The following is a 27430-nucleotide window of genomic DNA, read 5'->3' as shown; positions in this document are numbered from 1 at the left end:
TTCCTTCTCTGTTGCGATAAATGTCAATCTTGATAACTCCCTGGGGCGGTGATGGGTAACCTTTTTAGCTCGGTATGTCAAAATTCTGAAAAAACCTGGCTTGATTTGAGTGCCGTGTCACAACCAGGAATATTAAAGAAAACGGCAGCCCTAGTAAATGAAAGAGAAATGAAGTAAGCCTAGTAAAACAAAGAAAGCGCATCGTTCTTAGATGAAGATCGTCCGTAAACTGTGTATGTCACCCAAAATGTCTTGATGCGCCATAGGTTACCCATCATCAGCCCAGGAGGTAGAATCCAGCCTTGTCTACAAACATTTTTGGACGTACTCTAAATACTATCGATCAAATTTGATGTTACGTAACCTGACGTAATCAGACATCAATTAAGGTTGACGAGTTCGGCGAGCTTCCTTACCAGGGAGTTAGGCTCGTCCGTGGTGGGGGTAGCCTGGGAGCCGAGGGAGGCCTGAGAGGTGCGGGAGGGGGAGCGGGGAGGCGGGGCCGAGGGACGCCGCCCCACCCCTGATACGGCCGAGCAGTTGTTGGGAATCTTCACGGCGCATCGCTTGTGGTAGTTCTGCCCGCAGCCTGAGAAAAAACAATTTCAAATTTGTATAAAACTTAAATATGGAAGTGAAACATGAAACTGGCTGACGAAGGATGGAAGCAGAGTGAATGCGGTCGAAATGCAATCCAACTAATGTCATGAAAAGAAGAGATAGAATGTATGGGTATTGTAGCGAAAATGAAAAATTTTGCAGTAAGCTGTTCGTTGAACGCTGACAATGCAGTTCTTTTAGCGAGCAGCAAGGAGGATTTGCAAAAAATAGTCTCTAGAATGTATGGTGTATGCTTGGAGAGCGAATTGGTGATGAATGAAACTAAGTCAAAAGTTACGATATTTGAAGGGGAAGTGAGGGTAATGAGTGCATAGCGACTTGAACAAGTAGAAGAATTTGTGTATCCAGGAACATATTTTCAAGAAAAAAAAAAGAGTAGAAAAATTTGAGGAAAGGAGAGTGAATGCGGGTAGCAAAATGAAAGGCGCGCTAAGCACAGTAATTGGTAATAAAAATATGTCGATCGAAGCTAGACTAAACACAATGAAGTTTTAGTCCCAACATCGAACTGGCAGAGGAAGGATGAAAGCGGGTTGAACGCAGTCGAAATAAGATCTCTTAGATAAATTTGTGGAAAATCAATGCGAGAGTGCAAATCTGAGACAGGTATGACTAAGAAAGAGTCACTGAGAGTGCTTGGCCCCAGTGGTGAGTGTTTACGTTTATTTTCCACGCGCTTTGCGGGAACATCTAAGGGAAGGCGAAGAATAAAATAAAATGTTTTATTGATCGTACAACTAAAATACATTTTGAGTTAAATTGAGTATAATTTACAGCTGTAGAAAAAACTTAAATAGCTCTTATTATTGTGTTGAGCACCTATTTATAAAGATGACAACGAAATGAATAATATTTGTACACTACATTTTCAAATGCAAAATAAAATTACAGTTTATCAAATGAACGTAGTTATGCAGAAACCAGCCAGCCATAGAAAATAATATCTACACAATAGTTGGAATGCTTTTGACTTTGGCAAATGATAAACAATGAATACGTTAGTTTTTTTTAATATTACAAACAAGAATCTAATTACGTATTTACCAGTTTTAATGATTTTTGAAGTGCCGTAAGATTTTTCCAGTGCTGTGTTTTCTGCAAATTGAGAAATGCCGTTTTTGTGATCGGCTCTATTTTCAGAAGGTGATCATTGCAGTTTTTTGTATGGAAGCGGCCTGGTTGTTTTTAGCAGAACATAGAATTGACCTTACCGCACCCGGTAACACCAATATCTAATTTTTTCAAAATTGTGGACTGGCTGCTTTCCACATAATTAAGTTCAAATGGCAGATATATGCAGGATGATATAGTTTTTGACTGTCTTAGAACAGGGTTTAAAACCTTAGTTAGGCAGGCAGTCAAGAGTATTAATAAACATTTGTAATATGTGAAAAAATAAAAGGTAAAAATGAAATAAAAATATATATTGAAATTCTCGAGAAAGCTTTAAAAACATATTGTTTACCATCACACTTGAGTCCTTGGCGCACTAATCCAAAGAGCATCTCTCCACAGAAATCACAGAATGTTGGTGCTTTATACGAGTGCACCGCCAGGGTATGCGGTCTGTAGGCGGGAATATCATCCGGAGTGCACAAATTTCCTGAAAACACAATGTAACAATATTAAAACTAGAATAAAACATACAAGGAAAGAGGGGGAAAGGTGATATGATAGAAACATATGCGAAATAGAAACAGAACCCTGAATGAATGTTTTCGACTCAATAGCAGGTGAAAATCCTGAAAAAGGAAATCGAATGGAGATAAGTCTGCCCCGTTGTGTAGTTATTGGCGCATTCGCCTACCATTCCTGAGGTCCTGGGAAAATTGAATGATTTCAAACATTAACTTGATACTTTTATTATTATTTTTTTTTTATTATTATTTGTCATAGGCAGGCAGCCTTTGCTGATGCGCCTATATCTCGTATACTGCTTTTTGTCCAAGATCTTCTTCCTTCAAAAAAGCATCCCAACGGTATTTGAACTGGTTGAATGGACAACTAGACTTGGTAATTTATTCCAGTCTGAAACTACCCTACTAGAAAGGAAGTTTTTCCTGAGGTGGAATTGGGGACGATAGAGCTTCCAGTTATGACCCCGCAATTTTTTTTTTATAAAAGGAAAACATTAAGAAATCGACAAATAACTGTAAGTAATTTAATCTAAGCACACATATTAAGCTGCTCCCTTGAAATATGATAATAATAATAGTAAAAATAATAGTATATCCAAGTTAGACATCATGTCATTAATTTTTCTATTTTGATAATATTTTTTCAATCTGTTTTAGTTAGCCGATTTTATCGCATATGACAATTGACAGTCAGTTTTGTTATAAAAGTGAGAATTTAACCTAGAATATAAAATATAGAATTAGTATCTTACCTAAACATTTCACAAACACTTTCATTTTCTTTCCTTTGTACAAAGATATACTTATAAAAAAAAAACTTTTATTGAAAATTAACAAAGTTGACGACAACACTAGATAAATTGAGAAGAAGTTCAAGTACCGTCTCCTAACCCACAAGTAATACATTAGAGAAATGAGAAGCGTATGTTTATTCGGGATAGTATTTTCACTTATGACAAGAAATTTCACATAATTACTAAGAAAATATCAAGGAAAATGTTTACCACAAAATTACATACCCAAATGAGGTATAATGTAATTAAATTAGGCTATGAATCATCTGAATTATAAACAGTTGAATAAAATTTTACAACTCAAGTTAAAAGTAATATTTTTCCTTAAAGATTGATGATTTATTAAGGAGGTATACGAGTACTGTCAATTAAGCTGAAGGTGTTTTTGCAGAATGAATAATTAAAGAACTTTAAAAACAAAATTGAAAATAAAAAATACTTGCATCAATTTTTCTTTTCAGTTGACTTATTATGTAAATGAACTTTTAATTAGAATTAACAGTGATGAGTTGTGGTCGTGCGGCAGTTTTGTAGACTTCAAATAAGAGGTCCGTGGTTCGTTTCTGTGTTACTAAAACTTGTCCGGAACCACGTGGAGGTTATCACTAAAGCCCTTATAAGGCACTCAAGATTGAATAAAAATCTTGCTAGAATGAATCTTTTTGAAACTTCTAGATGTAGGTTCTGCAGGGCAGATAATAAATCACCTTTACACACATTATGTGAATGTGATGCTTTATATCACAAACCCGCATCTTCAGTGGACTAATAGTCAAACCTGACGATGCGAGAGCACTCGCCCCCTACTTAATAACCCATTATTTAACTGAAAATGGCTCTATAGTTGAAATATTTTAGTAAATTATAAGAAAGCAAATACATATTGTTTAAATAATACTTACTATTAGCTGTGAGTACTATTTCTATAATAGTTTCATCCGTTACATCTGAAGCAGAGTTTATTAGTTGAAGTACATTTGCCGAGCAGTAGTCATGGCGGAATAGTAATAATCTCTCTGGGAGTTTGTTCAGTCCATTGTCAGGCATCTGCCAAAAAAAAACATGTAAATACATACATTATGCAGTGGAATCCGCTTAATGTGATCGCTGTGAGACCTGTAATTTTTGATAACAAGAACCGGTCGATAACATTAAGCGAAGGATTAAAAAAATATGTATATAAACTTTCATTTTCTCACAAAACAAAATTATCTTAACAATAAAAAAAAAACATAAAATTTATTTGTGGTTTTTTGCCTTTTATTGGAGTTAATCAACTCCTGAATGTACGGAAAGTTTTGAAAAATAGGATCATTTTGTAGAAATTCCTTGACTTTACACCTCTTTATTTATGTATAATTTCAATGAGATAATAATATGCGAAGTTTGATCACAATAATATGCGGATTATCTTTATATACATATGTAGATGGCGTCGCAGTGCTGAAGTATCAAAAACTACAAAAGGAACATACTATCTGGATATACCTTGTATATTAAAAGCCTTTTGTTCAGTTTTTTATTTATTTATGTTAGTCATAAAGATTTTTAAATTCTAAAAGTATTAAGACACCTCGGAAAGGTAAACTAAACACAATTAAGAAAATAAATCGTGCAAGTAAAGGTTGGAGGAAAATTCAATATGGAAAGAGGACCGTAGTTCCGAATCTTTATTCAGAGTGGTTGAAATTAAAATTACCATGAAATTGAAATGGCGCCGAAAGAAAAATAACTTATACAAGAGCTTTTAATAATTTCCGGGAGAATATCGTTTTATCTATGATGAATAAAATGAATTGCAAATAAATGATTAATTACTTTGGTGTGTATAAATTCGCAGGCCAGGTCCTTGAGTGAGCGTAAGTTGAGGGAGGCGGCAGGAACACTCACAGCGTCCCGTAGGACCCCAAACTGGAATAGGAATGTCACCTCGGGACCTTCCATGTTTCAAACCTGGATAATTATAAAAAATAAAGTCGAATAGTTATTAAATTTAAGATCTTCCAATTTAAAAGGCATGTCTAAAAATAAAACTTTAGCTATTAGGACAGGTAATATTTATATTTAAAAATAATTATGATGTAAATTTTTTGACATTGGGGTATGAATTCAAATTTTACTACGGTTTTTGTTTATGTATAGATGTAGTATGTAGTCCTATTTTACATAATTTAAAATAAACTAAATGGAGTTGAATAATTATTATTGAATTCAAGATCTGCCAATTGAAAAGGCATGTCTAAAAAGAAAAAGAAAACATTCATTATTAAAATGGATAATATTTATATTTAAAAATAATTATAATGTAAAATTGTTGACAATGTGTGTCTAAAAATAAAAAGAAACTTTAATTGTGATGGATAATATTTATATTATAAAATAAATACGTTTTTTTTTTGATAATGGGGCATAAATGCAAATCACAGCAAAGTCAAGGCACAGTTTTTTTTATGTGTAAATTTAGTATGCATAGATATTATTATTTTACATAATTTTTAATACGAAAATTCATATAAGAATGAGAGAAGTAGTGAATTAACATATTTTTTTTAATTAAATTATTTATATGAGGTAAAATAAAGTATGTTTTTTTTTGGTTAGATATTAGATAGTATGACGATTTTTTCAAACATTTTTGTAACCGTGATCTAAAATATCAATTATGGTAATAATATAATTAAAAAATTCAGTTATGAAATTAATTGAAAAGAGTAACAACTAACAACCAATTATTTATTTGGAAAATGCAGTTTTCCCAGAAAGGTCACAAACCGGAAAAATATCTTAAAATACTATTTGATTGCTGTTTTTATTGTATTTATTTATATAAACGTTGAAAGGAAGTTTTAATTTAATAAATTAATTATTAATAAATTTCCGGGTCATTTTCATAAGCGGGAACGATTAATTTACAGTTTATTTTATTTCATAACTTTATGCTCCATTTCACACTATGCTAAAATTCCACACGGCAAAATAAAATTACATATGGTGTATTTTTTCAATTTTTTTTGCACCACAAGAGGCCAGAAGGCCCAATTACAGTGGTGAATTAAAATATTGATTTGATATTTATTGTGTCATAATTTTTATTTTTATTTATTTAATGGCCGAAAAACGCACCAACCAAACGCGCCAACTAATCTCCACTCGATTTCCCTTTGCAGGATTTACCTAAGAGTAACTGCCGAATACATTTGGAATAAATACAAAATAATATGAATGTCAATCCACCCTAATGTTACCGTGCCGCGTGGATTTGGACGAGTGTGAAACGTATCATATTTTTTGCTCGTTCTGTTTTTCTGACGGACGAATTTTTTTGTACGTAAATACATCAAAAATATGATCATTATTATTAAACTGGGATTAATCTGACTACACTTCTACAAATATACATGCCTATACATATTACAATATAATAAGCTCTTAGTGACCTACATAATATGACGAAAAAATCACGTTTTAAATCGTGATTATCTACACTTAAAAAAGAGAGATATATAAAATATAACAGTTGCTTATTATCGATCGATTTTAAGTTTTTTAACTAATAATTATAATAATTAATAATTGCCTAATTTTTTAAGCAATTATTACACATTTTCGCTGGATTATCGATCAAGCAGAATAAATGCAGAAATTGTAATAACTTTACAAGTCTATTAGCGCGTTACCGATAAACGCGAATATACTAATAAGGGCCGATGCAAAAACAGGTTAAGTTGAAAAACGTTTTAAGTTTAGCGATTTATTTTTTGAAAATAATAAATACATTGTTCATTATTACACAGTTCTTCGGTTAGATTTCTGCACTAGCGTCTGTGTTTTCATTAGAATTAGACCAACAAGCCACAGAAAGTGGCTTGAAAGGGATTTTAGTTACTTGTAAAAAAAAAAAACGAAATGTTATAAATGTAAAATGTACATATATTCATGTAAAAAAGGGTTGTTTTATCTATTTTTATGTCGAATTGGGACTTTAAAAAAACAATTTTACCCATTTTGACGAATAACTTTTATTTAACTTCAACTAAAATTTTAGATGCAATCGACTCTATATCTCTATTCTCGATCCAAAATAAGATCAACCTACTACATTACGAAATTAGGTTCGTACAGCGCATATCTCTTCCCGCTACGTTAGCTTCACCCGCGGCATCACCAATTGTAAATAACCAAAGAGGACAGGTAAGCATTCGAATGGTAAAAATGATGCATTTTTATAAAGCAGGGTGTTTTATAATACAGGGTGTTCTTTAAACCCTGTCACATCCGAAACCACGATGATCAGTATGAGCAAGAAGACATATTGTCACATTAAAATAATTTTTTAGAACGAATAAAATTTACAAAAATAAAATATTTAAAAAACCAATGGTTGCTTACTTCTCCAAGGGAGAAGCGAGGAGAGGAGAGGAGGGAGTCTGATACACCGTCAACCACGTGGCCACGCCCCCTCGTTTCTCCCCTGTAGAAGTAAGCAACCATTTGTTTTTTTAAATATTTTATTTTTAAAAAAAATCTGCGTTCTAAATATTTTTTTAAATATGCTAATATGTCTTCTTGCCCATACTGACCATCGTGGTTTCGGATGTGACAGGGTTTAAAGAACACCCTGTATAGATACTGTGCTATATAAAATAACGGAATGTTGGTGTTAATTAATTTTTATAGGTGGTACCCAAACCTCAGCGTAATATGATTATTAATATATATATATATATATATATATATTTTATATCTGAGAACCCTGATATCTCGCAAACTTGTGCCATTCACACAATTTCAAAGGTGACCGGTATTGGAGTGCATTCCGTAAAATATACTTTTGTTACTATATTCAAGAACCAGTGAAGTTAAATCGCCAAATAAAAAAAAGACGGCATTGAGCATATTTTCGACAATCGACGATTTCGATAAAAATGCAATTAGATCGAAGGTTCACTCTTTTTATTTGGAAAAAAAAATATCCTACAATGAACAAAGTTTTGCATGCTATCAATAGCGATGATTCTTTACCAAATTTCAAGCGTAGCACTTTCCATAAAGTACCTAATCAAAGAATTGCGTTTCCAATATTGTAATCGAAAACGCGGCAGTTTGTTGACTGAGCGGGAAGACCTAATTCTTTGGAGTAGGATTATTTCAAAGTTATCGAGAGATACTGTAGGGAAGATCGTACGATATACTACCTCGATGAGACTTGGATAAACGCAGGAGATTTATAAAAAAATGGGTTGATAATACCGTTAAATCGAGACAAGAAGCTTTCGAACGAGACCTTTCCATGGGACCACCTAATCCAACGGGTAAGGGAAAACGTTACATATTGGAAGTGCCGCAGGATTTGTTCCGAGTGGTTTGTTAATTTTCGAATCAAAAAAAATTTTGCAAATATCACGACGAAATGAACGGAGAAACGTTTTTGGAGTGGTTTAAAAATATTTAGCCATCACTGGATGAAAATTGCTGCATCGTTATGGATAATGCCCCATATCACTTTGTCAAATTGGACAAGCTTTCAAATAAACGATGGAAAAAATGTGACATTATTAAACGGCTCGAAGACAAAGGAGAAATTAATGTTGACACAACAAAGATCAAAGCGGCGTTATTGCGGGTTGTCAGCCCGTACAGGGGGACATATGACAAGTGTGTGGTAGATGCCACTGCAAGCGAAGCAAATAAACCTGTGCTTCGATTACTCCCCTATCATTGCGAATTAAACCCCATTGTTTTTTTTTTCACATTATAAACAATGATTATTAATCAAAATAATGTGACCTCACTTGTGGTCGATGGTAAAACACCACGTAAAAGTTAACAATACCACTTTCAATAAAAGTGATTTGAGAACACGTGCAAGAAGGTATCGAAAGAGTTACACCAGGAGCTCAATCACAGATGGCTATCGACATGCTAAAAAACGTGCTAAGTATTTGAGCAATCACCACGAACAATCATGAACACGCTGAAGTTAAAGCGGTCGCGTTGCAAAACGCCATAGATAAGTTCCTGTGCGAGATTCAACCAATCCTCTTGAACTGACCGAAGTTGAATTTCGTTTTGCAACGCGACCGCTTTAACTTCAGCGTGTTCATGATTGTTCGTGGTGATCGCTCAAATACTTAGCACGTTTTTTAGCATGTCGATAGCCATCTGTGATTGAGCTCCTGACCATTTTAATAATTTCATTAGACATATCCAGATCTTTGTAGATTAGTTCCTACTGGATTTTTACCGCATCTTGGGATTATATCTAGATAGAGAAATATCATATCCAGTCAATGACAGGTCATAAGTACTTAACTTATTCCATAATCATTTTGGTCTCCATTTAAATATCTGTCTATTGAAATGACAAGCCTTAATTGACAAAAACAAGCTATTTGTTATAGTTCAATTCGCATTCTTAATTGGCGTAGTCCATTCCAATTGCGTACTTATTTGGCGCAGTCCATTCAAATTGTGTTCTTATTTGGCGTAGTCCGTTCAAACTGCGTTTTTATTTGGCGTAGTCCGTTAGAATTGCGTTCTTTTTTGACGTAGTCCGTTCCAATTGCGTTCTTATTTTGGAGTAGTCCGTTCAAATTGCGTTTTTATTTGGCGTAGTCCGTTAGAATTGCGTTCTTATTTGACGTAGTCCGTTCCAATTGCGTTCTTATTTGGCTTAGTCCGTTCCATTTGCGTTCTTATTTTACGTAGTCCGTTCCAATTGCGTTCTTATTTGGCGTAGTCCGTTCAAATTGCGTTTTTATTTGGCGTAGTCCGTTAGAATTGCGTTCTTATTTGACGTAGTCCGTTCCAATTGCGTTCTTATTTGGCTTAGTCCGTTCCATTTGCTTTTTTATTTTACGTAGTCCGTTCCAATTGCGTTCTTATTTTGCGTAGTCCGTTAGAATTGCGTTCTTATTTCACGTAGTCCGTTCCAATTGCGTTCTTATTTGGCGTAGTCCGTTCCATTTGCGTTCTTATTTGGTGTAGTCCGTTCCAATTGCCTTATTATTTAGCGTAGTCTCTTCCAATTGCCTTATTATTTGTCGTGGTCTATTATATTTGCGTTTTCATTTAGTGTAGTCCATTCAGCGTAATAAATATAAACATAATAGGTGCCTAATTCATGTTTAATGATGAAAGCATTATTATGTGATACGTTCTGTAAATATTCCGGAACTACGATAGTTATGATCTTCAAAGTAATTTATTTGATTAAATTGTTACGAGATATTGGCGTATAATATAACTTACGTACGTGTCAGTAATAGCTAATATATTTCACGAGTTTTACGAGCACAACCCATAACTTCTCATTGTACACTCAAGAACCACGGACATTAAACGTGTTCAACAATGTCATTATATTGAAATGTATCATTAAAATGTATGATGGTGTAGTAAGAATCTTTTACGATGTTTGGATATTTGTGTTTCTATAGCGAAGACAAAAAATATACAAGTAGCAGGCGGTTCTACTCTCCTTTCACACGTTCTAACTTATCGATCTACTGAGTTAGTACCGATCGGAAATCTCATGTGTACAGTGTACATCCCATATCTGGACCAAACCATATTAATATTCAATAATTTCTAGGTATCAATTTGACAGTACCTACAAGAAAATGTATATACTCGTACATATACAGAATACAAGGATAGCACAACGTGAAGGCTTGTCAGTACCAAAGTTTTTAAACAAGTATGGCCAAAGAACACTTCATTATACAATTCCTAAAATTTTCAATAACATTCGTAAGTAGATCTTAAAAGAAAATGTTGACAAAACATTTAAGAAAAAAATAACTCAATGGCTAATATGTAACAAGGCGTTAAATTGATTTTATTTTTTGTTAACATTCTACAATTTAAATTTTTGTATCCTATATTTTGTGTGAAAAATACTTATGCTTATCCTTTAATTCTTAATAATGTTTATATTACTACAATACCGTCCAACGTGACAATTTTGCCCAGTTTTAACAAAGTTTTACAATATCATAATTTTTTTGTATAGGACTACTCCTATCCATTTTGTTGAATAGTGATACTAATTATTCTGAGCATTTTTACAAGTACAAAACGTTTGCTTTTCTTTTATTTATGCAATTTTAGAAGACAAAACATACTGGGCAAAATTATCTCCACTTGTTGACAATTTTTCCCACTTGGTAATTAACTGTTATTTTTGGTTTTATCATCCTTATCATACGGTTTATTACTACTTTTTGGGCGAAAAAAACTGTTTATGTTTAAACAATAGCATCATTGAGGTATCACCATTATAAAATCAATGAAAAAAACCGGTGGGCAAAATTGTCAACTATTTCCTCAATTTTTCTATACAATGTGGATTTGTGGGCCAGGGTTGGCACATAATTGGATTTTTAACAAAACCAAAGGAGTTTATCTCTAATCCTTTTAATTTGTTCGTGTTTGACTATGCATAAGCCATTTTTTTTTTTTTACAAACCATTTCAGTTCTGATGTGATTTTCGTAATTAAGGGAGCTTGCCCCCAAAACGATTTTTCTTTAAATATGTATGTAGAAGTTAATTTTTTTGTACAGCAATGCAATTATTTGCTAGATTACCTATACTTTGAATTTGTATTTGATGTAGAGAATTCATAATATTTTGTATATTTTATTTTCTTCTTTAGACTGTTGAAAATATTTTTACAAAAAACATTTAAAATAAAAAATAAGTCTTAATAATTTTACAAAAAGCCGGCAAATTTAATAAATAAAACTTTCTAAAATGTGGTCTGATATTCTTACATTATTTTAAAATGGTAAAAATTAAATTTGGTTTTTGTAAAACAATTTTTAATTTACTCACAGAAAATGACTCAATCTTGCAGTTTTTAAGATTTACATTGAAATTATGAAAACCTTGACAGAAGATTACTGGTTCAGGTAAAGATTTCACTATGTACCAACTAAATACATCAGCAATATCCTCAACTTGAGATCACACAAAGCTAAATGACGTAACAATATTAAAATTGTGGTAGTTGATGCGCTGATAACTTAACCGACATAATATTTGTCATTTTGCGTATCAACAGTGTTAAACTTTACTAACACGAAAACGACTTCTTCATCGTTATTAATTTCAAGCGGATCAGACACAGTTTTTTCGTTTTCCTCGGCCGAAGATTCGGAGGCACGTTGTTCATATTCGTCGTAATGACTTATGATGAATGTCTCGAAATCTGTTGATTCGTCAACTGAGTAGGCATCAAAGTCTGTTGTTTCCGTGTCGCTATGACATTTTATTTCAATGTTCTCCTCTATAAGGTGTAGGTATCTTTTGATCCTGATGGCAGAGAAAAATCGGATGGATTGTTGTTGTTGACCAATTGCTGTGTGGTATAAAAAGTTTAAATGAACAGAATAACCGGCTTGTCATTTTCAGCGTGTATTTGAGTTGAAACCCCCATCAGATTTTTAAATCTTTGGCAAAAAATCTGATTTATGGGCCAGTTTGAACAAAACATCCCGTTACCTCGTTTAAAGTCATGTTTTTGCCATTTACTTCATTTTCTTTTATATTTTCTACTTTGGTTTTTTTTCTACTTTCTTGGATAATGTTTTTTCAATGTAGTATGTAGCGACAACCCTAGACGTGGGCAAAATTGTCAAAACACTAGCTAAGAAATCTAAGACAATTTTGCCAATTAAATATCTATTGTGTTTGTTCAAATAGATATACAGAAATACGTTCTATAGCGTCTTTATTATGTATGCAATTAAATATATAAAACTTAATTGCCTCCTTTCAACACAAACTCCGCAACAACAAAAGTTTTGACAATATTTGTAGATATACACAAACAGACCTTCAAGTTTAACTTCAAATTTCAAGTGATCAACTGAAGCTGGCGGTAAACTAAATATTTAGTTTTGCCATGGAACTATCAAAATATACTAACCAAATGTAATTTTTATGATACCAGTAACTTTTCTTACTTTAAAACTTGATTTTGTTAAGGATTTCGGCAGGGGGCAAAATTGTCATGGCTGGGCAAAATTGTCATGTTTGACGGTATTTGAGTTTGTCCAAATGTTTGTAAACAAAAGACTGGATTTCACCCCCTCGGGAGACATTAAGGTTAGCAAATTACAACAGGGATTGAAGAATACCTTAAGCCAATCACAGGTCATAAGCCCTGTAAATGCCTAGACTTCATATTCCCTTCTTTAAGGTATTCTCCATCCCTGATGTAATTTGTTGAGTTTAGATTACTATTTAAATTTATATAATTTCTTTAATTTTCTTTGTAAAGGAAATAAATAAACCTGCTGACCAGCCGGTTTCACGGTTTAATGGGATACACGTTTAAAAAAAAAAAAATGGCTTAGTTTCTATGAACATTTTTTTAAACCACTGAACTTCCTCATTCCCGGATGCTATATTACGTAATGTATTGTGTGTACAGGCAAATTATCCGGGTTGTGGTTGAATTCGCTTTTGACCGAAAACTAAATACTTTCTTTAATTAATAATACAGACGATATTTCCTAGATTCTAAAGAAGCTACGTTGATTGGAGCACGTTCATAGCACAGTTCATAGTACCATTGACGTCAGAAGGGGGGCATCAACATCGGATTATACCATACCATCAGACAAAGGGGTTCTCTTACGGAATATTCCAATACGAATATTGAGGTTAAGCACGTCAGTTCACCGCGATGAGGACTATTTTCAAACGTTATTTATTTTTACCGATAAAAGTAATTAACAGCACACGACCATTGGATATTTATCTATTTTGTTATTTAACTACTAATACTTGATCATTAATTTAAAAAGGATACCTAATCGATATTAAAGTTAATTTATTGCGTTTATTAGAACGTCGATTGCATTCGCCTCTTCGATTTATATCGATTTCTGTGACATTGTCAAATTTAGTTGTTCCGGAATGAGTAACACTGTTTCTCAAGTTAGGAATCGCGAAAAAATACGGGGGGTCACAATCTGTCAAAAGGAAAGAATTCAACAATCGGGTTGTGGTCCCATGGTTAGTGTTGGGGACTCACAGAGCAGAGGTCCGAGGTCCGAGGTTCAAACCCTTACTTAACCCCAACATTAAAAAAAAAAAAAAAAAATATTTCAAAATACAAAAATGTACAAAAACACAATTGTATTCCCGTGAGTTAGCAAACTCATTCTGGGATTGATACAATTGAAGATTATCAGATAAAAATAAAAATACATTTAGTTGAACATAATTAAAACTAAAATGGATTTCCATTTTCTAATAGTGAGTTATCTTAAAGTAGTAAATGGCACCAAAATTCAAATACTTGAGTAAATTATAAGAACGCTAATTTTAAAAAAATAATAAAAACAATTTTATAAAATAATTAATATTAAGTTTCAACCACGATTTCGTAACCCTTAATAAAAGATTTTAAAAAACACGAATTGACTATGCCTACATTTTAGATAGCATGAATGAAATTAGAAAACAGCAACGGGCCCAGGTTAAAACCTTGCCGGACACCTGAGTAAGTACTAAAATATTTCCACGAAAACAAGCCGTGTGATATAATTATAAACTAAACGAGATTATACAGAAAATGTACTTACGTAAGTACTGATAGGGGTCAATAGCTGAGGGGATAAGGTGTTTTATTTTGTTCATTGGAAAGCTCTAATGCAGGGGTGGGATATTATTGAACAAAACTTAATTAATTATTAAAGTTTTATTTAAATTTTCACTATATTTCTAAATTTGTTATTTTTTACTATTCTTTTATGTAAAATAGAGTTCGAAAGTTGTAGTTTATACGACTGAATTTTTATTTATTTTAAATTGTGATTCGCAGATGCAGAGTAACTATTTATTTATTTATTGCAAGTAAGATCGCGGCGAAGTTATTTGACTTTTATTTTATGGTATTTTTATCTATAAAAAATAATATACCCCACAAATAAATTACTGTTCATCGTTACCTTTTTTAATGCAATGATCGGGAAATAAAAAACATTATAATTCTACAGAATAAGGCAGTGAGAAATTATCCCTAAAACTATAAACTCTAAACAAATATATATAAATGTAGAAATACTGCATAAAGACATCGGCTTTCTAACAGTAAAGCAACAGGGAAAATAAAATGTTGTTCAGTTTTCATTCATAAAATAATTAAGGGGCAATCAAATAAAAGAATAAAACAAAAGTAACCAACAATGCCATACGAATAAAACTAGAAATTGATAAAAGATTACTAATGAGGAGAAAAACCGTTTCAAAACTCATACAAGGTTCACAGTTCTAAAGGAATAAAAGAAATGAAAAGCCTTAAAATATTTCAAATCAATTTGAAAAAATGCGTAAGAATTTTTTATTTATATGTTTTTTTAACATTTTATATCTACCAAGAGGTAGATATAAAATGTTATGTTATTAAGAATTTATATTTGTTCTTAAGAGGTTATGAACCAACTTAATAAATCATACATTAATAAATCAAGATTTCTTCCGCCATTAATTTGATTGTGTTATTCCACTAGGTAAACGCAGAAACAATAAACAGTGATTTGGGCTTTTAAAGAGGTCGCGATACTAAGATTATTGAGAAACGATGGTCTGTATCAGCGTTTCCCAACCGCCGGTCCGCAGAAATACTCGTCCATTTTTAAATTCCTGTACTAAAAAAACATCATTTGTTATTTTTATACCTGTTATAATATCATATTAAAAAGTATTAAGGGAAGCGATTTGCTGATGAATGTCGATAAATCGAATGTGATGGTTTTTGAAAGAAATGAAAGTATGACTAAATGTGAAATCACTGTGAATGGAGTTATACTAAAACAAGTAGAGGAATTTGTGTATCTGGGAAGTATGTTTACTAGGGATGGAATGACTGTGAAAGATATTGAAAGGAGGGTGAGTGCCGGGCACAGAGTGAACAGTGCACTTAAATCAACCTTGGCAAATAAATCTTTGTCGCAAGAGGCAAAATTAGCAGTTCACAAAGGAGCCATGTATGGGAGCGAAGTATAGACTTGGAAATACGGGAATGAAAGTAGGCTGAATGCTGTCCAAATGCGATCTCTCAGGCGAATGCGTGGTAAAACTATGTACGATAGAGGCACAAATGTTGAGATCCGTACCTTATGTAAAGCTGAGACAAGCATTATCGACAAAATCAAGAAAGGAGCTCTGCGCTGGTTTGGACATGTAGAACGAACGGACAGCGAAAGAACGGCTAAGAATATTTACAATGAGAATGTTGATGGATGCAGAAATAGAGGAAGACCGAGAAAGACATGGCATGACCAAATCCAACAAATATTTAAAGATAGACATGTCAAAAGTCGGAATAATCGACGCGCGTGCATAAGAAGATGTATGAATGTAGAGGAAGCGAGATATGTATGCAAAGATAGAGTGATGTGGCGTTCTATCCTCTCTGTCTATCCTTACGGGAAAACGGCGTGATGGTTTGTTGTTGTTGTTGTTAAATAAATAAATGTTTTTGTACCTGCGTTCCCGGTCCGCAGGCTTCAAAAGATTGGGAAACGCTGGTCTATATCACGCATATTTACGTACTGTGGCACGCGGCAGTTGGGCGACTTTCATCCCGCCCGCCCACGAACTCGGTGCTAGAGATATTATAATGCATTTCATACAAGACGTAAATAGGTACGTCATAAATATAGAGACAACTGCATTTTTAATACGAAATACTGGAGAACAGAGCGAACGCGGGCGTCACGGAATAAATTATTGAAATAACGTTTTCCGAAGACATTCGTTGTACTTTTAATCAAAATAAATCTTGACCTAGCAATATTTTTATATTTATGTGTTTATGAATGTCTTGCTTATCATCCGATAGTCCATAGGGCATTGGAAGTTTGGTCGCAGCGTATCGACGATTATTTGTAAACATACAGTAGCGGTCACGGAAATCGCATCACCTGATATTTTGAGGTGTTTCAGAAATTGCATCGAGTAAATAATTTGTTAAAATGTGTTTATTTTAAATTTGTTGCAACAGAGAGAGAAAACATTTTTAAGGGGATATGAGAGTCTAGGCATTTACAGGGCTTATGACCTGTCATTGGCTGGTTTAAGTGGCCATTTTACAAACTGAGTAACATTCACCGTTCTGCCTACGTTTGAACATCCGCATTTCCTCAACTCTTCCATATGTTGACTTTAAGTAAAAGAATTGAAACCTTTATCATGCGGGTGGGTAATTCAAAAATGTGTTTATTTTAATTAATAAATTTAAGATCAGTTCTGACATATTTTAAGAAGATAACATAACATTAGCTTTTATTTTCTCGAGTTAGGAATTTTTATTTGAATGGATTTATTTTAATCAAAAATGGAATAATCGATTCGTTTTTTTTTTTAACCAGCATTGATAATCTCTTTTTTTTGTAATAATTGATTTCCATTTTCTAATAGTGTGTTATTTACAACTCGTTGAAAATGGTCACTAAAATGGAAATAATTTGATAAATTATAAGAGCACTAACATTTTTTTAAAAAATTTAATATATTAACGGAGTCGTTTTTATTGATATTTTTATTAAAATCATTAACTATGGAGTTTTATAAAAAAAAACATAAATATTATCTAATTTAAATAGGTACAAAAGAATCTAATAAATGTCAATCCACTATAATTTTACCGTACCGTTTGATATATGTGAAATAGAGTTTGGCAGTTCTTGTAATAATGAACAGACTTTAGTTATGAATAAAATGTATTCTAAATATAATATTAACTACATATTTTAAATATTGCTTTGTACAGGTGTTCTTTAAACCCTGTCACATCCGAAACCACGATGATCAGTATGGGCAAGAAGACATATTAGCATATTAAAAAAAATATTTAGAACGAACATTTAAAAAAAAAGTAAGTATTAAAAAAAAAACAAATGGTTGCGTACCTCTGCAGGGGAGAAGCGAGGGGGGCGCCGCCGCGCGGTTGACGATATTTCAGACTCTCCCCCCCCCTCGTTTCTCCCTGCAGAAGTAAGCAACCATTTGCTTTTTTAGATATTTTATTTTTGTAAATTTTATTCGTTCTAAAAATTTATTTTAATGTGCCAACATGTCTTCTTGCTCATACTGATCATCGTGGTTTCGGATGTGACAGGGTTTAAAGAACATTCTGTATATTTAAGGAAAAAAAAAATTTTTTTGCAAATAAAACTCAAACAGCCTTACAGAAAAAAAATCATTGTCATAAATACTAGGTTCGCGAATAAAGGTACTTGGATTTTAATATAACACTTACCTACAAAATAATTACCACTGAGTAAGGTAGCGTGACGGTCGACGATATTTATTACACACAACATAAAAAATGATAATAATTATAGTTGTTGTTGTTGTTATTGCGGTTTCAGTTAGAAATAATTATAACAATATATACTTTTAACACTTAACTTCCATTGTTTATTTGAAATCGAACGTTTTCAAGAGCCATGCGGAAAAAAACATGACACCCATTTACATCTACATTTTCGCGACTAAATTCGTAGAGCTTTTAACATAATTTTACATAGTATTGTTTCTATTTATACTATGTTTTATAACTCAGTAAAATTGACTTTCCACCACCCTCCAATTTCAATAAATCAAAGTAATTCATTAATAACTGGGCTATTAAAAACTTTTTAAAGATATGTACCCAACAGGACAAGACTCCAAACTGCATTCAATTTGCCTATACCTAGGACTACTCAAGGAAAAATGATTTTTTCAATAGAGCATGTCATTATTAAAGTACCGTGCTTATCTTTTTCCAATTCAAATCGGGTTGTGGTCCCGTAGCCTAGTGGTGCGAACTCACGGATAAGAGGTCTGAGGTTCGAATCTCGCTACCCCAACGAAAAATACAGTTCTGTGTCCGAAATAGAATCAGAATCCTGCACGGCTGTTTTCCACTCGATGACCACTCCCGGGTAAAAATCCTAAAAACGAAATCGAGTAGGGATAAGTCCGTCTCGTAGTGTTGTGTTTATTTATTTATTTTTGCTTTATTAAGTTAGTTCATAATAACTTAAGAACTAATATAAACTTTTAATAACATTACAACTTTTTTATCAAAATTTCTCAATAACATATTTTTTCAAATTGATTTGAAATATTTCGATCTTTTCTATCTCCTTTATTCCTTCAGGTAACTCATTGTACAGCTTCACCCCTTGTACAATGAGTTTTGAGATTCTGATTTTCTCCTCATTGGTAATCTTTTTTTTATACCTTGTTTCATATGTATGACATTGTTGGTTAAATTTTATTATTGTTTTTATTTTATTCACCCCCTTAATTATTTTATGCATAAAAATTGCTACATTATATTTAATTTGCTGCTTTACAGTGAGCAAGCCAATTTCTTTGTGAATTATTTCTACATTAGAATAGATATTTCTTTTGAGTATAATCCTCATCGCCTCATTTTGAAGAATGAAGCGCACATCACTGTGAAAAATTTATATCGATTGTTTTCACCATTTTAGTTTATTTTTCGTATGCATATATGAAATGTTGTGTTTTCCCAAATAAATATTTATTTATTTTTTGCCACGGGTTACGCTTCTCATTTTTCCAATACTTTTTCGGTTACGCATTTCTTGATAACATAATTAATTTACCTCTCATTTTGTATGCATTTTAGGTTCCCTAAAGTCTACTGTGTTGAGGAAAAAGGCACTAGAGCTTCGACAATCTTAGAGCTTAATTTTGCTGCTTTGGACAAATGCCAGAAGAGTATCGTAATAACGTTCACTGATGGATCATTCTTCTACTCAGCTTTTTCAAATACAAGATGTGTTTTATCTTCAAAAATTTTTTTTTTTTATTAGGTTTGCAAGGCGTAAAACAACACAAAATATGTGTTCTGTAAAGGGTTGAATTCACATTCAACCCAATTCACATTCACATTCAAAGAAGATTACATATCGTATATGGGTAAAATCATAATTAAAATGTTTTTTTTTGCCTTATATTTTCATCGTGATTCTGATTCGCCTTTTTTTTACCGATGCAGTGCAGAAATGATAATGAAAAAAATATTGTTGCTTTAATAAATGTAAAAAAAAAAAAGTACCTACAGGTAAACGTCGTTTTGCGCCGGTTCGATTTACGCCGATTTACTACTACGCCGGTTGGTGCCGGCGTGGGATTCCCCGTTTCGGCCGACACCAGACGACAGTAGGCGCCGCGATTCTAATAGCAGACACACTTTTACTAACTAACTAACTAACTAACCATCACGCCATTTCCCCAGAGGGGTAGGCAGAGAGGATAGAACGCCACACCACTCTGTCCTGGTACACTTCCTTTGCTTCCTTCACATTCATACATCTTCTCATGCACGCACGTCGATTATTCCGACTTTTCACATGACCACTTTCAAGAATTTGTTGTACTTGATCATGCCATGTCTTTCTCGGCCTTCCTCGACTTCTACAACCAGACACATTCGCATCATAAATCTTTTTAGCCGTTCTTTCATCATTCATTCGCTCCACATGACCGAACCATCGCAAAAGACCTTTCTTAATTTTGTCGATAATGCTTAACTCAGCCTTGCATTCTGCTCTAATTTCGACATTAGGGCACCTATCATACATTGTTTTTTCCGCACATTCGCCTGAGGGATCGCATTTCAACAGCATTCAGTCTACTTTCGTCCCTTTTTTTCCAACTCCATGTTTCGCTTCCATACATTAGGGTTGGTACCAGAACTCCATTATGAACTGCTAATTTAGCCTCTTGCGATAGACACTTATTTGCTACGACAGACTTTAAGGCACCATTAACTCTGTTACCGGCACTAACCCTCCTTTCAATATCCTTGTCCATATTTCCATCTCTAGTAAACATACTACCCAGATATACAAATTCTTCGACCTGTTTCAAACTATCTCCATTTACTACAATCTTACATTCAGTCATAGTTACATTTCTTGCTTCAAGACTATGACGTTCGACTTTTGCACATTCATTAGCAAATCACTCTCCTTGCACACTTTTACACGTTGTTTTATTCCATTACCGTGTACGCGAGCAGCCTATTGTGTGTGTGAAATTTGTTTCTGAGTTAGTTTTCGTTTTGTTTTTAAGAAAAATAGAAAGGTATATTATTAAGGTAATTATATTTTTTATTTTATAATTATTAAAATTAAAAGAATATTCAAATGTTTGTAGTTTATGCTATGATTCTGCAAGAAAGGAAGCAACAATCAAAGCAAATGAATTTGGATGTTTTTTTTCAAAAAAGTGTGATAATTTAATTTAGTACCGACGAACTGGTGAGTTAGTATTTATAATAAAAAAACATTATTTTTATCAGGAAATTATTATTTATTTCTAATTTAAACTGTACCTATTTATTAAATACATTTATAATTTATTTAGAATATATAAAGGATATGTATTAAATAAACATGTTAGATTGTTCTTAGAATTTCGACACGGAACCTAACCTTATATCTTCCATTATATTTGTGTTCATTTTACGCAGTTTTTTTTACGCCGGTGTCTCTCGGAACGGAACCCTGGCATAAAACGACGTTTACCTGTATTTTAGATGAACACTCTTAATTTTCATCCATTAAGAAATAATCAATAGTACATTTTGTTTGGGTGAAACAGAATCTGGTATTCCACGAAGCTCGCCTCGGGCCATAGCAGAGTGCTACTATTTAGAAAGTGAGTAGGTAGTAGGTACTACGAACTACATAGATACGAGTATGTAATAGACAGAAAGGTTACTAAATAATGACTAATACGATCCACTGACGTAAATAATGCCTTTGATCTATTTCCTAGAAAACGAATCGAAAGTTTACACGGCGCATTGTATAGTAGAGCACTGTACTTTACTAATTAACATTTTTTAACTTGTAAAAGACTGTGCTAAAAAATCCCTCTGGAGACGGGCCTGTAACGTCGCGTCGTGTTACATTATGCAAAATATTACACGTTTTTAAATACACACAAATAAACAAAAAAATACAATATAAATTTATACTGTATATTTATTTATTATGGTCCACAAACGATAAACAATACATACAACATTGGTTTAAGTATCTATTTTAAGAAATTTGTAAAAATATAATTTAGGCCTGTTTTAGTAAAACGCGACTTAATTAAATAAGAGGCATAAATATATCAAGTCTTGTATTCTATGTAGACTCATGTGTCATCACACCACTCAAGGGTTAAAATAACATGTGTTTACGCTTCAGATGCCAGATCAGGAAACTCCGGGATCCACGCATAGGACGATAGTCAAACGCACAAACTACTATAAATAAATAAATTACTATAAATGTGATAGGAATATTTACCAATATCGCTAAATTTAATAAAAAAAAAACTACAGCAAAATCAAAAGGACAAACAAAGATACCGTAAACAATTATTTATTGATGCCATTCCGCGATTAAAGTTATCGCGATAAATTCGTAACAATTAACATTATTTATATAGTAGAAATGAATGCACCTAGGTAGTACAGGTAGGCACTAACTATATTAATTTTATTATCAAACGGTGTTATCGAATTTGTATTTTGGTGACGGACAAAAAAATAATAAAAACAACGAGTCGGGTTGTGGTCCCGTGGCTGGCGTTTCGGACTCATGGACTCAGAGGTCCGAGGTTCGAGCCCCACTCTACCCCAACTTGATTTCCATTTTCTAATAGTAAGTAATTTACAACTCGTTGAAAATGGCTACCAAAATTGAAATATTTGGGTAAATTATAAGAGCGCTAATATTTCTTTTAAAAAAATAATTAGCATTTTTAATCACAAAAATCAATTTTACTAATAATATTTTTATTGCCATCAAGAGTTCTTCGGCCTCGTGGTACAGTGGTCAGTGCGTTTGCCTAGCGTGCAAGAGGTCTCGGGTTCGATTCCCGACATGGTTGACATGAAATTATTATTCAAAAAGGGTTTTTTTACACTATAATATTTCTCAGTCCCTGGACTAGCACCTGAAGATCAAGATACCTTGCGATTGGTGTAACAATGCAGTTTTCTATGCACCATTAGGTGCGGGAGGGTAATGAGTAAACTAAACTACTCATTTATGAGTAGTTTAGTCGCCTTCTGTTTGATGCTCGTATGCGGTTTCTGGACTATTCTTAATTCTATGAGTGTAGCTTTGTGCAGGAAATAATTTTATAGTGAAGTTAGCCCGTCTCATAGGTTGAGAAGCATTGTAATAATGGCGGGCGAAATAGAATACAGAATGTATATAATAATATACGGGGTAGATATTGTTGAAGTCGACAGGAAATTAAATTTCAATGGGATTGCAACAGCGCGGCGTGGTTTCTACAATATACCTACGTGTCATAACGCGTACCTTTATATCGTCACTCGGAATTCGCAAGCTATGCAATCAAGCTTTCGAAGTTTAAATTAAAAACAATAGTTCAAATCGAGTACTTACACAATAAAATCTTAATAGCATTTTCGCTTATTTTCATACAGTCGTCGACAGAAACTTCAAATGCTGTGAAGGAAAAATTATTCGAAAATAAATTTGCCTTTGCGCCGATTAATTCATTATTTAACATGATTTCAAAGAAGTATACGTATCGTATTATTTTCAGGTCCACCTAGCGGTCTTATTTGGTAATTTTCCTACCGTGCGAGAGATCTTGGGTTCGTTTCCCGTCATGGTCTATATAAAATATTTATCTAAATATGTTTCTAAACTGAAATCGGGTTGTGGTCCTGTGGCTAGTGTCTCGGACTCACGGACCAAAGGTCCGTGGTTCGAATCCTACTCTACCCCAACTTGATTCCCATTTTCTAATAATTAGTTATTTACAACTCGTTGAAAATGGTCCTCAAAATTAAATATTTGGGTAAATCATAAGAACGCAAATATTTCTTTTATAAAAAAAAAAATAATAAATAAAAATAAAAAAAATAGTCCTTGGACTGGCCATCCGGAGTGTAAATCTCTTTTACTTACCTTCGGGTAGCAAAACAAAATTGAGATACGTAGCCACTGATAGACCAACACAGTGCAAAAAGGGGAATAAATGATGATGATTCTTTTTACGTAAAAACAAAACATGATTAGAATTTTATGGCCATTAGAGAATATTTATACTGGGGTTCGAACGGTCATCAGGGTCGCAGTGAGTCACATCTTACTGGAGGATGTGATTCTATAAAATGCTGCGAACGCTCAGATGCATTCCACCGGCAACACTACTGACTAGTCCAATTCGTAAGCGTCCACGTCGCAAACCCCGGGCAATGGAATCACACTCATAACGGTGTGATCACAGCAGATAACGAGAGGATGAAAGGCGAGTTGCTGGCGCCTCAAAACCAAAACCAACCAGCTAACGGAAGGTAACCCCGACAGAAAATCCACCAGAGAAGTCAACGGGAAACCACTCTGGTCATCCGTTCCCAGGAATCACTACGGCGAGTACATCAATAAGCAGTCGTCCTGGCTGCGAAAGATAAAAGTAGAACAGGACAAATGCATATGCTTTCGCTGCAGTGATCGCCAACGTCGGGGAGACCCGGCAAGACATTAAAAGAAGAAGAAATAATACACACCAACATTTTTAATTAAAAAAAAACGTGTTTTTACTTCCCCAACTTTTTATTTCTTTATGTTGTTTTGGATGATAAATTCATAAAAACTTTTATTAAACTCATAATGAGAAAACACAGCCTTTTCATTACCCAGCCCATTTCCAAAACCGAATTTTGAACCGAACCAAACCAAAGGATAAAAAGTATCCCTCTAGAGCTGCGGTTGCTGCATATTATTCCCCAGCTCCGGGTGAATCCCCTTTTCGGTCCAAAACACGCAATAAACGCGACTCTATGGTGCCCCAAGAGTCTCGGTAAAATCAAAGACAATCAATCAAGCAAGAGGAATTTCACGTAAAAACAAAGGCATCTTCTAAATTAAAAATATAATATGCATATCAGCAATAAATATCATGATATTAAATATATCGTGATATATATATAGTTATATACATCATTCGAACCGGTGGCAAACAATTCAACTATCGGACAAGACAACTATCGGAACGCAAATGCCTCCCCGATACAGTGCGAAAAAGATAACTGCACGTCGGACTGATTATGCCTGACTAAAATCGACAAAATCGACGTTTCGAAGACGGCAGATAAAACTGGGCGCTTTTATGGGTTTTTCGATGACCGAATAAAAAAATCAGTGCTCTAGTGTCGTAATCCAGGAAGAAATTACGGGAATACGTTTACGTGAAGAAAAGTCAGACCGCGTTTCCTATTTTTTTTATTTTTTTTTTTATTATTTATTTATTTAATTATAAAGGTACATAAAAAAGAAGTAAGTGCACCTAATAAATACAAAAACGTCACCAAGCCACCTTTTGTGGCTTGTTGGTGAAATTTTCCTATTTAAATATTTATCCTACTTTAAAATAAATATCTTAACGTAAACAATTACAGTCAAAATAAGGAGCAGTTAGACTATATCCGCTCAATCAAAAAAAGAAAAAAACAATAAGAAAAACAAATATATGACGAAAAAAATAATATACATTTAAATCAAATTTGAACACATTATTTATAGAACATCAATATAAAAATATTATCAAATCTAAGGTCAGTAGGAATTAAATTAAAAATGTAAGGTACAATATAATTCGACGTTCTACTGCCAAATTAAAGTAAAGCCAGTGTTGTGATTATGATTTTGATAAATTCTTGATGACAATATGGAGACAATATATTAAAATATTTTAAACCATGTTTTTACTCTTCGGATTTGGACCTGACGATCTATGTAGGGACTTATTCGTACATCTTTCAATCGGAAATAAGTGAAAAATAATTTATGTATAATAAACGAAACATTCCAATCCCGCTATGAGAGTAACAGACATTCCGAATGGATTTACATCTGGGTCTAATTCGGCAAACGCGAGTTGAGTCGGAATGCGATATCTGTCGATCAAAGTTTACAGGACCTTGAATAACCGGGTCTGAGATGAAATATTATCAATATTATTTAGATTCAATCTAAATAGAATTGCCTTCTGCACGCGTAATTTGTTTAGAAACTGTCGGTCTAGTAATCAAAATGTAAAAACATTTTTATGGTAGAGAGCAGTGTTTTTCAATCTGTGGGTAGCGACCCCCAGGGGGGTCGCAAAGCCTCGCTTGGGGGGGTCGCGGTCACAAGCAAGGCAAAAGTGAAAAGCGAAAGTTTTAAATCACGCACTACAATAAAACACAACGATTTCTTTGTATCATTTGATTTGATAATTGTTCTATTTTTGAGACGCAAATAACAGCATTATTTTTTTATTGAAGTCCATTTCTCTTTTTAGTTTTTATTTCTATCATTGGTGAGAACGTTAGATCAGCCAGACCACAACTTTGAAAAAATGTGATATTGTGGTTTTTTATTGTATTGTTCTGTGGTGTTTTCAGGTGCAGTAAGGTCGATTCTATGTTCTGCTAAAAGCAGCCAGGCCGCTTTCATAAAAAAAAAACTATAATCTGAAAATAGTATTGATCACAAAAACTGCATTTCTTAATTTGCAGAAAACACCCACAGCAATAGGAAAATCTTACAGTATAGTATATCGATGCTAATAGGAAGGGCCTTCAGAAATCTAGTTCTCTTTAAAAAATTATAGTGGATAAATACACAAGTATTTCGATTTTATAATTTCATTAATTTAAAAATACCCGTAGTAAAAAAACGTGTACGTGTATAAAACATTAATACAGAATATCACCTCATACATTCAAAGCGTGAATGAAGTATCGTTCAATATAAGATCTAGCTGTTTTCTACAAAATCACAAAATTTCCTTTAATGCATAATAAAATAATTTTTAGAGTTAGTATTACTCAGGCAAATGTGTGGTAAAACTATGTACGATAGATGCACAAATGTAGAGATCCGTACATTATGTGAGGCTGAGACAAGCATTATCGACAAAATCACGAAAGGAGCTCTGCGCTGATTTGGACATGTATAGTATAGCGAATGGACAGCGAAAGAACGGCTAATAATATTTACAATGCGAATGTTGATGGATGCCGAAATAGAGGAAGACCGAGAAAGACATGGCATGACCAAATCCAACAAATACAAGATGGACATGTCAAAAGTCGGAATAATCAGCGCGCGTGCATGAGAAGATGTATGAATATAGAGGAAGCGAGATATGTATGCAAAGATAGAGTGATCTGGCGTTCTATCCTCTCTGCCTACCCTTACGGAGAAACGGTATGATGGTTTGTTGTTGTATTACAAATGAATTACGTGATTCTTTCCAATCAAGTACCCTTATATAAATATAAAATAAAATGTTGAATACATAATGA

At 33.4% G+C, this 27430-nt stretch overlaps 2 protein-coding genes and 1 non-coding gene across 3 annotated transcripts in view; 2 read left to right on the top strand and 1 right to left on the bottom strand.

Moving 5' to 3' along the window:
- LOC148282671 (uncharacterized) overlaps nucleotides 1-27430 on the top strand; it is a 117505-nt gene that overhangs the window by 67237 nt on the left and 22838 nt on the right. The window lies entirely within an intron of this gene.
- PKD (serine/threonine-protein kinase D3) overlaps nucleotides 1-27430 on the bottom strand; it is a 58696-nt gene that overhangs the window by 17588 nt on the left and 13678 nt on the right. The window contains exons 2-5 of the mRNA XM_088224724.1: nucleotides 4871-5005; nucleotides 3955-4099; nucleotides 2087-2224; nucleotides 417-589 (exon numbers count right to left, since the gene is read on the bottom strand). Coding sequence (XP_088080850.1) covers nucleotides 417-589; nucleotides 2087-2224; nucleotides 3955-4099; nucleotides 4871-4996 — 582 coding nt within the window. The 5' untranslated portion in view covers nucleotides 4997-5005. The remainder of the gene's footprint in view (nucleotides 1-416; nucleotides 590-2086; nucleotides 2225-3954; nucleotides 4100-4870; nucleotides 5006-27430) is intronic.
- Nucleotides 22914-22986, top strand: TRNAA-AGC (transfer RNA alanine (anticodon AGC)). The gene has a single exon. It is a non-coding gene; the product is annotated as a tRNA-Ala (tRNA).

This window comes from Micrasema longulum, unplaced genomic scaffold (genome assembly GCF_059751315.1).
Source record: "Micrasema longulum isolate JH-2025_06_02 unplaced genomic scaffold, ASM5975131v1 h1tg000306l, whole genome shotgun sequence".
In the NCBI taxonomy this organism is placed as follows: Eukaryota; Metazoa; Arthropoda; class Insecta; order Trichoptera; family Brachycentridae; genus Micrasema; species Micrasema longulum.
The sequence above is the reverse complement of the archived record's forward strand: the minus strand, read 5'-3'. Positions and strand labels throughout refer to the sequence as shown.